The sequence below is a fragment of the Phaethon lepturus genome, unplaced genomic scaffold, assembly GCF_000687285.1.
Source record: "Phaethon lepturus isolate BGI_N335 unplaced genomic scaffold, ASM68728v1 scaffold45324, whole genome shotgun sequence".
Taxonomy (NCBI): Eukaryota; Metazoa; Chordata; class Aves; order Phaethontiformes; family Phaethontidae; genus Phaethon; species Phaethon lepturus.
Window position 1 is genome coordinate 2,794 of NW_010533352.1, and position 11,667 is coordinate 14,460.

At 37.1% G+C, this 11,667-nt stretch overlaps 1 protein-coding gene across 1 annotated transcript in view; it reads right to left on the bottom strand.

Moving 5' to 3' along the window:
• Window positions 1-831: 831 nt before the first annotated feature.
• The window catches only part of LOC104619317 (voltage-dependent L-type calcium channel subunit beta-2-like), a gene marked incomplete at both ends in the record, with an annotated part of 19,552 nt that continues 8,716 nt past the window's right edge, over window positions 832-11,667 (bottom strand). Inside the window, 4 exons of the mRNA XM_010285151.1 lie at window positions 832-941; window positions 4,033-4,091; window positions 4,405-4,485; window positions 7,920-8,053. Coding sequence (XP_010283453.1) covers window positions 832-941; window positions 4,033-4,091; window positions 4,405-4,485; window positions 7,920-8,053 — 384 coding nt within the window. The remainder of the gene's footprint in view (window positions 942-4,032; window positions 4,092-4,404; window positions 4,486-7,919; window positions 8,054-11,667) is intronic.

An 11,667-nucleotide genomic window follows, 5' to 3' on the forward strand; every position in this document is an offset into this window, starting at 1 on the left:
TCATCTCGGCTACCTCCAGGTGTCCCTCCACAGGGAATGAGCCAGCTGTGGCAGCAGAGTCTCGTAACACACCTCGTGCTAGAGGAAAGGCTGAGGTCAGTCCACATGAGCTCAGGCTCCAAAGTGACCACCTTTTCCTGTTTAAGGACACCTTGGGATGACAAGCTCCAGTGTACCCACCTGTACTGTAGATGGTGACATTTAGTTACACCTTCCCAGCTAAGCTTGTTTTTCTTGCTGGCTAATCAATGTCTAATTACTTATACAACTGGACTAGCTTCAGTACAAAAAGACTCATGTAAGATGACAGGTATGTACGCTAAGAAACTAGGCATATAGTTTTTTTAAAACGTCTCCCCTATTCCATCCTTAATTTTTTTGTACGAATGTCAGCATTTGTTTAAACTGATATTACATTCAGAAAATGCGTACTTCAATAATTTTTTTCAGGTCTAGTATCAGTAGCTATCACTACTAGCAAACTTATCAAAGATAATGCATAATTTCAATAATATCCATAAAATTTCCAGTATTCTGGAACCATAACTTCTACTTAACCAGAAGAACATCTCTTCAATGGATGGCTATTTCTCCCCACTGAGGCGAACAGCAAAACACAAAAACTGAACACAAGCAGGATAAACCAAAATCAGCACTACGTGAAGTTTATCTTGTAGTGATTTAAAAATGATTTCTAGTGCCAGGATTTCTGAATTATGGGAATCGTCATTTTCTCACAGCAGAGAGAAGGCTATTTTTAGCTTACAGATATGAATTGAGAGTAGTATACTTTACAGCCAATTTGTAGATAGCATCATTATAGGCACTTACCTAGGCTTGATCTCGTGTTAGATCGCTCTATTATCGCATGCTTACTGGGGTTGTTTAATACTGAGCGTTTGGCTAGCGAGATGTCTGCTGTGACTCGTGTAATTGATATACTGCAAAAATAAAATACAGTAAAATAGAACAGAATGTTATTTATCTTGCAGGGATGAAGGGAGAAAAACAGACTTGTTTAACACCAGAAGATGTCTAAGACTACAGGAAATCAAGTTCTCAGCAGCACAGTTTGCTTTGCACAATGTGAACACAGAAGAAACTTTTATTTAATACTGTTACAAGAACTATTGATAAGACATCCCCCCTTTCTGCACAGCACCCAAATGCGGTGTGACCACTGACTCCAAAGCTACACATGGCTGAGGAGAGGGAGGCAGGAGGAGGTCAGAGACGTGCCGCCGAGGACGAGACTTCCCTGGGGGCTCCAGGCCTGATGTGGCTAGACTTTGCACCAGTATCCCTCGTATGAATACGCTGGTTTCTCCTTTCCCTACTAATTTGTTAAAATGTACTGAACGACAACTTGGCTTGCTTTAACCATATCTGTAAGACATACAGGGATATGCAGAGTTAACAGGTAAAGGTAAGGCTTAGCAGAGCAACTAGTACAGCTATATAATTCTTATTTTTGTTGTTCAGTTTACTAGCATACATTTTTTAACAGAGTGCTAGAGTTACCTATAATTTTCCAGAAAGATCCAGCAATATGCTGGCCACCCAAAAATGTGGACTGCAACACAAAGAAGCAAGCAAATGAAAACTCAGGGCTGAGTAGCTGGCAGGCTCAGTTTTGTGTTTATGAGAAAAGATGAGCCAAGAACGAAGTGGCTACTTCCAGTTGTTTGCACTGACCTGCTATATAACCTTCTGCATATTCTTCTTCCTAGGAAAACAGTTAACTAAGTTTGTTTTGCTTTACAGGGTCAAAACGCAGCCTTTGGATAAATTCCCTTTCAAACTCTCTGGTCTAATGAGGTTTAGGGGTCACATTTTTCCAGTGCTGAGAGTTAAATCAGACTGATGATATTCCCTTGTTCTTCCTTGTATGATTTTACTTGCAATTTAAAAGGAGGAAATGGATTTGCTAAGAAGAGGGAGGGCTCCTCTCTAGCAACACGCACAGTCAGATGCTCTTCATCTGAACTGTAACCAAATAGGTCATTTTCCCAGTGTGTATGTATTTATCTAAAACCCTATAAAATGTCAAAAAGCCAGAAGTTAATACAGAAAAACAGAATTATTTGCATAATGCTGATTAGTAACATCATTTTGAAAATTTAGGCATGATTTAACTTAAGCTAAAAACTTAACCAAAGATTCTGATGTCTGGCACAGCTCCTCACAGATAATGCCATTCGCCTTAAAATGAAATTCAACATGTAATTTGCGGCACTCAAGTTATCTTTACTTGCTAATTGATGGACACTACAAATGTTTACAGCTTTTTGGTTTTGGCTAGTTTTTTGGGGGGGTTTTCTTTGGTATGTTTTTTTTTTCTTTCCTGGCAGTCTGCCTTCCTACATGCAATAGAAAATAATTTTTCCCTTTTTCAAATGCAATTATGGTATATTGAACAAAGCTAGATTTATCAGTCTGAAAATGCTCTTTTTCATTTTAAGATCTTTTAACACCTTGTCAAGATAATTTTAATGTCTTTTGAGATATGTAACACCAGGAAGAACAAGTCTGCTCTCGAAATAAAGGGTATATATGTTCATATAGCGAAACAATTGCAACAGGAGTGGTGACAGCTTGACAGCAGAGTGGCAGTGAAAGCAGCAGCATGAATCTAAGAACCTCCTGTACCCATCTGTTGAGGACCTTGAGTACCAATTCAGATTGCTACTGAAGTTCGTGATGCTTCAAATCTGCTACTATAGGTATCAATTGCATTGAGAGTATTTGTGGATTCACCTTGCCACAACTGATCTACAACTGAAAATTAGATACGCTCTAAAATACATTAAGACACAAAGATGCAACAACTTTTTTTCTGCTTGCAACACTCACTATTTGGTTAACTTCCAGTTCTGTAGGTACCTGTCCAAGATTTGACAACCCTCCATAATATAAAGGACTACCAAGCAGTTAGGTCTCAACATCACCATTCTGACTGAGAAAATCCAACAGCTTAAACCACTATGTCTGGTATATTAAAGAGCTGAAGCTATTGACAGAAAACTTCATGCTTCCTCTTGAAAGTTTGACAGCACCAGGACACATAGAATAGTGTTATTGCTCTGCCTGCTTCCAAGGTACACAGAACATCCACTGAAGTTACAGATACTATATCAAGACCTTCCCGTTTTCTCAATTCCTCCCCCCAAATGTCAACCCACTAGCACACACTGATCTGTGGCCCGATCCAGTAGCAATATAATCACATGTGGAGAATCCACCTGAAGTCTCTGCTCCATGGGTCCGTAATGTCTGAACCACACAACATGCCACTGCTTTTAGAGATGGATTATCATCTGATATTGGTACTGCAGTAATGCCTGGAGGCTCAAACACAAATCAGATCGGACCTTGCCGAATACGCTGTGGGGGACCACTCAGATTAAAACCCAGCGATGTGCAGCCTGTCTGCTCCCAAAGGTGACCGTACTTCAGCAAGGTGGGGTACTGACATCCCCCCAGCAGTCCTTTGGAGGCTTCCCATTATAGAGTCTCACACTACTGTCAAACCCAGCTCCCAGCTTGAGAGATCATGAGTTTGACAATCACATATATTAGATAGTCTGAATCTCGTTATCACTCCTTCCAAGTTAGATGCCACTGTAAGCAGCTACAGCTGAGGTGGAACGGTGGCCCTCATCAGCTTGTATAGAACCCAGGAAGCATTGATCAGATATCACTTAAAAATACTTAAATGTAAGATTTTTTTAATAGTACACGTTTATTAAATCTGTAGATAAATATCTAGCAATCTGGAGTATGAATGTCAGTCATGAACAAGAAGACATCCTTTTTTCCACCCTGAACAAATACACACTCCTGCATACTTTGCACTGCAATACAGCCTTAGCGTGCTCTGCTAAGGAAGCACTATAGTCCACTGAACAAGGAATTAGCTGCCATTCCTCATTTCCTACACATATTTTGCCGAAGATGTCATTATTTCTTAAAAACCCAGTAGTACCTAAACAGGACGTGAACTCAGGTAGACTTGGATTGCAAAGTACTTACCGCCCTTCGAATCTATGTTTTAAAAAATCAAATAATGCTTTTTGCATCATATCTGTTACCTAGAAGCAAACAAACAACAAATTAATAATCACACTGGAAACTCATACTTGACGCTAATAGTAATATGTAAGAAAGCTGACAGTAAAACTTGTATCTGAACAATATGATTGGAATGTAAGTAATTTATTCTTAATCTGAATTCTGATATGAAATAAAATACAGGTTAAGCAGGTATCTGGTAGAAGTAAAAACTGCCTATGTTTTTATCTATGATATAAATTATGTTATTCAGTTTAACTACCTTTGAACATTCAAACACAAATGGAGCACAATGTTTCTGGCAAAATAAAAGGATTCACAACAATCACTTACCTCGTATCCCTTCAGAGAAGGCCCCACTAAAACTACTGGTCGCATAGAAGGCACTACATCATAGGGAGGGATGTGCTCTGTCTGCAAAACAGAAAAAGCTTTCAGCAACACAGCACCTAGAGAAAGTGTTACACATTAGGAACTCTGAATTTCCAGTGATGTCACCAACACAAGAATCATGGATTCATTAACTTTTCCCAGAAATTGGTAGTACAAGGTAAGGACGTAACAGGTTCAGGGATTTCTTTTGATAAAGTTTTTCTCTGACTTTTTATTTTCTCGCTGTTTTCCTATTTGCTCTGAATAGCTACAAAACTTATTCTGGAGACATTCACACGTCCCACTCCATAATTCCTAACTGGTTAACTGAAAAGGTTATTTCTAACAGTTAATGATTTGAAATAACTGACTCTAGAGCTGTGACACCTTTGTTTCCCACCAAAATATTATGTAGGCAAATTATGAAGGAGAAAAATAAAACAAGAAGGGAAGGGGAAGCATAACACATCTCTTCTTATGTTCAGATCTGCCCACTGCTCAGCAAAACATTGTGACACCACTGGAAATTCCCATGGGAGCACTCATCGTCTGACTTCCACATCTGCATCCCCAATTCACTTGCAGATGAAATCAAAATAATGACTGATCAAGTTAGTATTTATAGAAAATTTTCATAAACAGAACTTGGGATAGCAATTCTTCCACTTTGGGAAGTTCCTGTCACTACCCAAGAATGGATTCTGTTAGTACAATATTCACCAAACTACTTACTGATGTATCGTGTACAATTTATAAAAATATTTTAATATACAAAGGTAAAAAGACTGCCCGCTTCCAAAGATTTCAAAAACTTTTGTATTGTTTTCAAAATAAAATATAAACAAAATAAACTGTTTTTTTTTTCTTTAATAAATGGATATTCGATATATATCACCAAGAATGAATCTTATCAGAAAGAGTTTTTTGTCTGTAAGGGAGGATGTAGTTTATCTTTGTCTTAGGGAAAAAATGATTGAAATCCAAACCCAGGAACGTGTGGGTGATATGGAAAAAGGTATGCTAGATCTATTTTTCAAATGCCTACATAGTACAAATACATCAGTCAAGATCACAGAATACAGTCATTTTTTGTTGTTTCACTACTCAATGTATCCCAAGGTGTTTCACAATAACATTAAAATAAATGTATACATTCCAAAACACAAAAACACAAAGACAGACATTAATACAGTGACAGCACAAAATGCTACACAAGCAGCAGTCTAAAGCAGTCTAAAACATGGAAAACATTTTTGTGAATGTTTTTCAATTTAATTTGTCTTATTTTTTGTTACCTGTAGCTTCACCAGATAATTAGTAACGTAAGAATGAATACTAGTGCCCAAGGCATCATAAGCATGTGCGATGAATTTATTTTACACAATGCAGAATCTGACTCAAAACATTTCAAACCCTGCAATTATGCTGTGCCAGTGTCAAAATGCAGCCCTCCACTGTTCTTGCTAATATTACTAATAATCTGATAGATCTCTTAGGGACAGATCCTAAGAAAAATTCATTACAGATGTGTAAGTGTTTATAGCATGTGTGTCCTGGTGTAGCAGATCTTTGTCTTAATGTGGCTGACTCAACCAAAGGTATTCATGCTAGAAGTCAACCAGCTATTGAAAATTGGGGAAAGCACAGACGTTACCTTATTTGATGGAATATGGGGTATTTTAAAAATCTGTTCTGTCAAAACATGCTTTTTTTTTTCTCTGATCACAGCTTGAAATAATGAAGCTATCAGCAGAAAACTGAGTAAAAGTTATCTAATGGCAGCATTAAAGTAATATAGCATTAGAGAATTTAATATTTTCCAAGGGACTGGCACTGAGCTATACAGCTTTCACTTGCAAATTCAAGTTCAAATATGAACTTGGAATAAAAACTAGCATAGTTCTGACCATACGGCTTTTGCTCAGTGGTTTGACTATGCATGATTAGTTTGGGATGCCCATCCAGTATCTACTGTAAATGTCAGTATTACAAAAACCATGATAACCAGTAACGGTTCCGATACGGAAGAAAAGAGGCACCACAGAATGAAGAGAGAGATGGGACTAGCCACCATCCAGGTCCAGTGTGGTTCATCTGGAAGCTGCATCTTCAAAAGATGCGTATGCAGATAACGTCCAATACTTGTCAAGATGTATTATTCTTCCTTAGCATTTATACTTGGTTGTAAATATGATTAAATATGAATTTACTCAGAAGCAAGAAACTGCTGTTGATTTCCGTAGAGGGCTGTGAATGACACGGTACTTAGAACCTACTGAGGCAAATACTGGTGACTTTGGAAATGAGAAGGATCCAGTATTATTTAAAAGAGTTCAAGAAGAAAAGAGAGAGAGAGAGGGAAAAAAGTTTTATTTACTAAACATGAGAGCATCCACTCTCAGCAATGGCAACAGTGTCACTTGGCACTGTTTATAAGCACTATAACAGTCTGTTGTTACCTGCAGATTTAAGTGAGTGGTTAAAAACAAATGAGGAAGAGCTATGAAGGCTAAGATTTAAAAGCAAAAAAGTAGAAATATGGTATTTCACTGCATAGTTTGTCTGCTCCCTAATGTCTTGATAACTTATTCCAGCGAAGATCCTAGAAATGTGTTGCAGTTTGCTGTAACAGAATGCCAACTGCATAACTGTGTAGTTATCTGGGTTATCTATGGAGAGACATTAGCTCTCCTGGGAACCACCAGTACCATTTCCAATAGCTGAGATAGTAAGAAAGTTTGACTGATTGGTGGCAAGAACATTTGCCTGACAATTTATACATGACAACAGGAAAAACTCGAAGTAAACCATCAAAACAAGCCTGCCATTTTCCACTGGTCTTGTTCACCTGCAAATTTTGCACCTAGTGAATTAGAAATTTAAATACTGACTAAATTAAAAATACAACGGTTTTGACTATTTCTTTTCTAAGTACAAACTGAGTATCTGATTAGATCCCAGTAACAACTTCAACAGACTGAGTTATAAGGAAAAAACCCAACTCGAGATGGACAGAGATAGAAAGAATAAGCATGCACTAGAGAGGTGCATTATATGGATTTGTTAGAAATAAATTTCTCTTTTAGAAGGCCTTCTAAGTGTGTCCTATTATTCCATCAAAAAGGACAAGTACTGTAGCAGAGTTTCACAGACGCACTGAACTTGGGAGCGTTTGTTTTCTCGTACTGAATCCACTACCAGCTCAAGACATTTCTTCCTTAATCCTAGAATAGCTGCATTGTTCATCTGGGGTAATAATGCTAATGATGCCAGTGGCAGGATAAACACAGGTAATGTCAATACGAACTTACCGATTTCTGCTTCTGCTTAGCTACAGCAGCATGGAAAAGAAACAAAGAACAACAAAGCATGCATGTTACTGGCTTGTCAAAGGACGCAGACAGTTAACAGGACTAGAAATGTGACGCAGTGCAGGTGAGCAGGTGGACAGATGGGAGCTTGGAAGTCGGTGTTACCTTCTTAAAGAAGGGCATTCTTTTCTCTTTGGAGTGGGGTGATGTTACACTGTTTGCACTGGGTTTGGGGGAGCGATGGTTTGCTGGAATATCATTTTCTTCTGCATCTAAGCCAGTGGCATCTATGTCTATAGCTATATACAGACAAACAATTCAGAATTATCAGATGACAGGAAAAGTAAAGATAGGTTAAAAAGGAAGTAACAGGTAAAGAAAAATAAAACTGTCCAGAGTAATAAATAAATAATTAAATAAAAATTAAAAAATCAACCATGAGTACAAAACACAATAAAACAAAGGGAAAAATTAAAGGTGCAGTACATTAGGATTAGAAGACAGAAAGCAACCTCTAGCAGCTACTATAACATTTTCCTCTGATCCCCTTTTACACACCTACATCAGACATACACACAATTAATTACTCGTACAGAACAGAGCAATGGCCAAGTTCGTTCATGTTACACCAGTGTAAATCCAAACTAGTTCATTGGAATAGATAATATTTTCACTAAAGTAAACAACAGAACTTGGGCAACAACATTTGAATTATTTTATAGCACAACACTAATTCAATTGAAATTTGAAATGTCTAGCATGTCTATAGCAAATTAAGAAACAGAACAAAAATCACTTTTGAAGACAAAATTAGGCTGACACTGGTACAATAATATCTACATTTATCTCAGGGTAGACTACAATTGGCATTTTTAACCCCTTTAACTAAAAATGCACAGTAGTCATAAGATACATTTATTAGAAATAAGAAACAGACCTACTGATAGTGAAAAGTAAAAAGAATGGGTAGCAGAAGAGAGGAAATTGATCCCAGCTTGTCTCAGAGACCTGGGTTCTGTTGTAAAGAGTGGGGATGTAGGCAGGGCAAAATGAAAGTGAATACAATAAAGCACTGCTGTTCAACCTCAACGCCAAAAGAATATACAGCACGCAATGCTTATACCATAAATATGAAATATTTACCCCTTCTAGCAAGTAAGTAACAACAGTTTAAGCAAAAATCATCATGTACTCAGAAATAAATACGTTTTCAAAATGCAAAGGCATATTATCCTGAATGCTGAGTCCAACAGGTACCTGCTAACTACACCCAAAACAAAACAAACCCAACAAAACAAAAAAGCCACTGCTTTCTTGTTTACACTGCTCAGTCCTGATCCTAAGTAATGTATTAAATCTATCTTCAGAAAGGAAGTACGTACACAAAAATGATCCACAAACATGCTGTACAACATCACCCTTGTGTGTAAAGATCCTACCCACCTCTTGACATGCTCTGGTAACACATGCTTACCTTGCCGTGCCACTACATCGAACTGAATCTAACTCCAAGTAGATCTGTAAGCAGTATCATTTGCATCGACTTTATCTCAACCCACAATTAACCATTGCAAACTATTATGAAACCACTTTACTGACCTGCTTTCAGCTACTTTGATGAGTGGGACATCAACCAATACAGTGGCTTGCACTACAAATTATGCAACAAACAAATATTTTTGTCAAGCCTACGTGCAGCTACTGATTTAAGAGGCACTTGGGACTGATCTCTTCTGTTTGAGTACAGTATATTTTCCCATTTGAATTACCTACAGATCTACTGCCTGATAATCCTTGAGTTACAGAACTGTGCCTTTGAGCCTGCCCTTGTCAGGAAAGCCTGTGAGTAGACCTGTACCTTGTTTCTATACTCCTGCTCCTAAAAACGGCCACAGAAATCACATAACATTTTCTTCTAGCAACATTGTTCCTTCAGGCTCTTCAGAAGTATAAAAAGAACATATTAACTTTTCTTGAATACAGGCCAGCACAGATGCTATAAATCACTCATAATAAGGCACATTAAAACTCCTTCGGTTCTGTGTTCAACTAAAACCGTCAGTAAAGAAAAATCAAAGTTGTTAAGTTTTTCCTGTAAAAAAGAAATGCAGCATTTGATCAGCTAGATATCAACAGCTCCTTTTTCCATTCTCAGTCTTCACACTGTGTAACATCTTCCGTGATAGTTCTTATACTGTTAATTATCTTTAGTTCACTGCATTTTTTTCGAAGTAATTTTCACCATTATCCTCATCCTGTTTGGTGCCCCATGAAGACTGTATGGAATGATTACTATATCAATATAATATTGACTATTTAAATGGCTATGAGCCTCCTTTTCATTTGTTTTTCACTGCTGCTTCATCTTGTTTGGATTTTTTGGGGTTTTTTTTTGTGGCACTACTTTCTACTAAAAAACATCCCTGACTCAAAGACAAAAAATGAAGTTAACTTACTCAGTTAAAATCCCTTCAATCATTAAATAATTTATGTATTTGTCATTTATTATACTTTCAAAAAGAACAGGCCTGGGAATAATAATGGAGCTGTCCTTCAAAGTCACTTGAGTTCTTGTGTTAGTCACAGACTATGCCTCTTCCACCCTTCTTGGGATGTCTTAAGAAAAAAAAATACTGCCAGCGCAAAATCTTAAGATCACAGAGTAAGATAATGTGCAGTATTCATAAATACTCTACAAATCTTAAATGCAACTGAATAAACTTTACCAGATTTCCTTCTTTCTCCAGAAAACCATGTTTCTGAAGATGACTGTCTGAAGAAATAATTCAATGCAATGAAAGTTACAGGATGGCTAGCAATCAGTCAGTTGGTAACCTAAGTACGTTATCTCTTCTCTTCTCTTTAAATTCTGTGCAACATTCTGGAAATTTTGTATGTACTGAGGTCCAAGTGTTTTCAGGATACAAAAGCAGATTAGAGCATTTCAGATGCTCTAACTATAAGATTACAACATAGATCCATGGACACTTTTACTGTAAAAATGCAGCTGCTGAAAAAATGGGCCTTAACAGTAAATATTACAGTTTAAAGCCATTGTAAAATAAAAGATTAAGGTGTGTTCTACAGACTATCTACAGATGGATACATATTAGTAAACTAAAAATGTATTTTCAAAAAACAAAAAAGGAAGAGATGTAGGGAACTTAAATGGAATTTTGATAAACAAACTGTAACTATAATAAAGTTGGTTTTTACAAATTCATGGTTGCACAGGAAAGACAGATGTGTTTTTCAATTAATTTAATCAAATGAAGCTACTACCATAACTTGATTGAATTCCTCTGTCTCTCTCTTAATGTCCATGTAAATACTTCAAAATCTTCAGGATCATTTTAAGATGCCTGTTCTGTAAACCAGGTTCCATATAAACTAATATGATTGGGAAATAGACGCCTTTGCCTTAGGAGACAAGGCACTAGCAACATCCATTAATATTTTCTGATTCTGGGTATTCAAAATGCACATTTTCTCTCTCAGGCGATGATAAAACATCCAGCAATGCAGCAGCTGAACTTAGTAGGGTTTTCGGTTTGGGGTTTTTTTGGCAATCTTCTGCTATGCTTTTTTCAAGGAGCTAATGCCACTTTCCTCCACCAACTGACCATATATTTGCTTCACATCTCTTGAATCCAACCTAACTAAGGTTAAATCTGTCTGTGGATGCTCTAAATACACAAAACAGTATTTGTGAAAAATTTGTCACAGAAGGCAAAAAATATCCAGTATGCTAGAATTATGTGAAGCCCATTGTCATCATTAGAATTGTGAAAATAAAAGTTCTTGTTATTATAAAATAATGCCGTTCTTGATGCTACTGCAGAAACCTCTTGGGAATTTTTATTCTTATTGCTGCTTTTTCTCCTGTACCAGAAGGTATTTCTTGTTCAGCCGG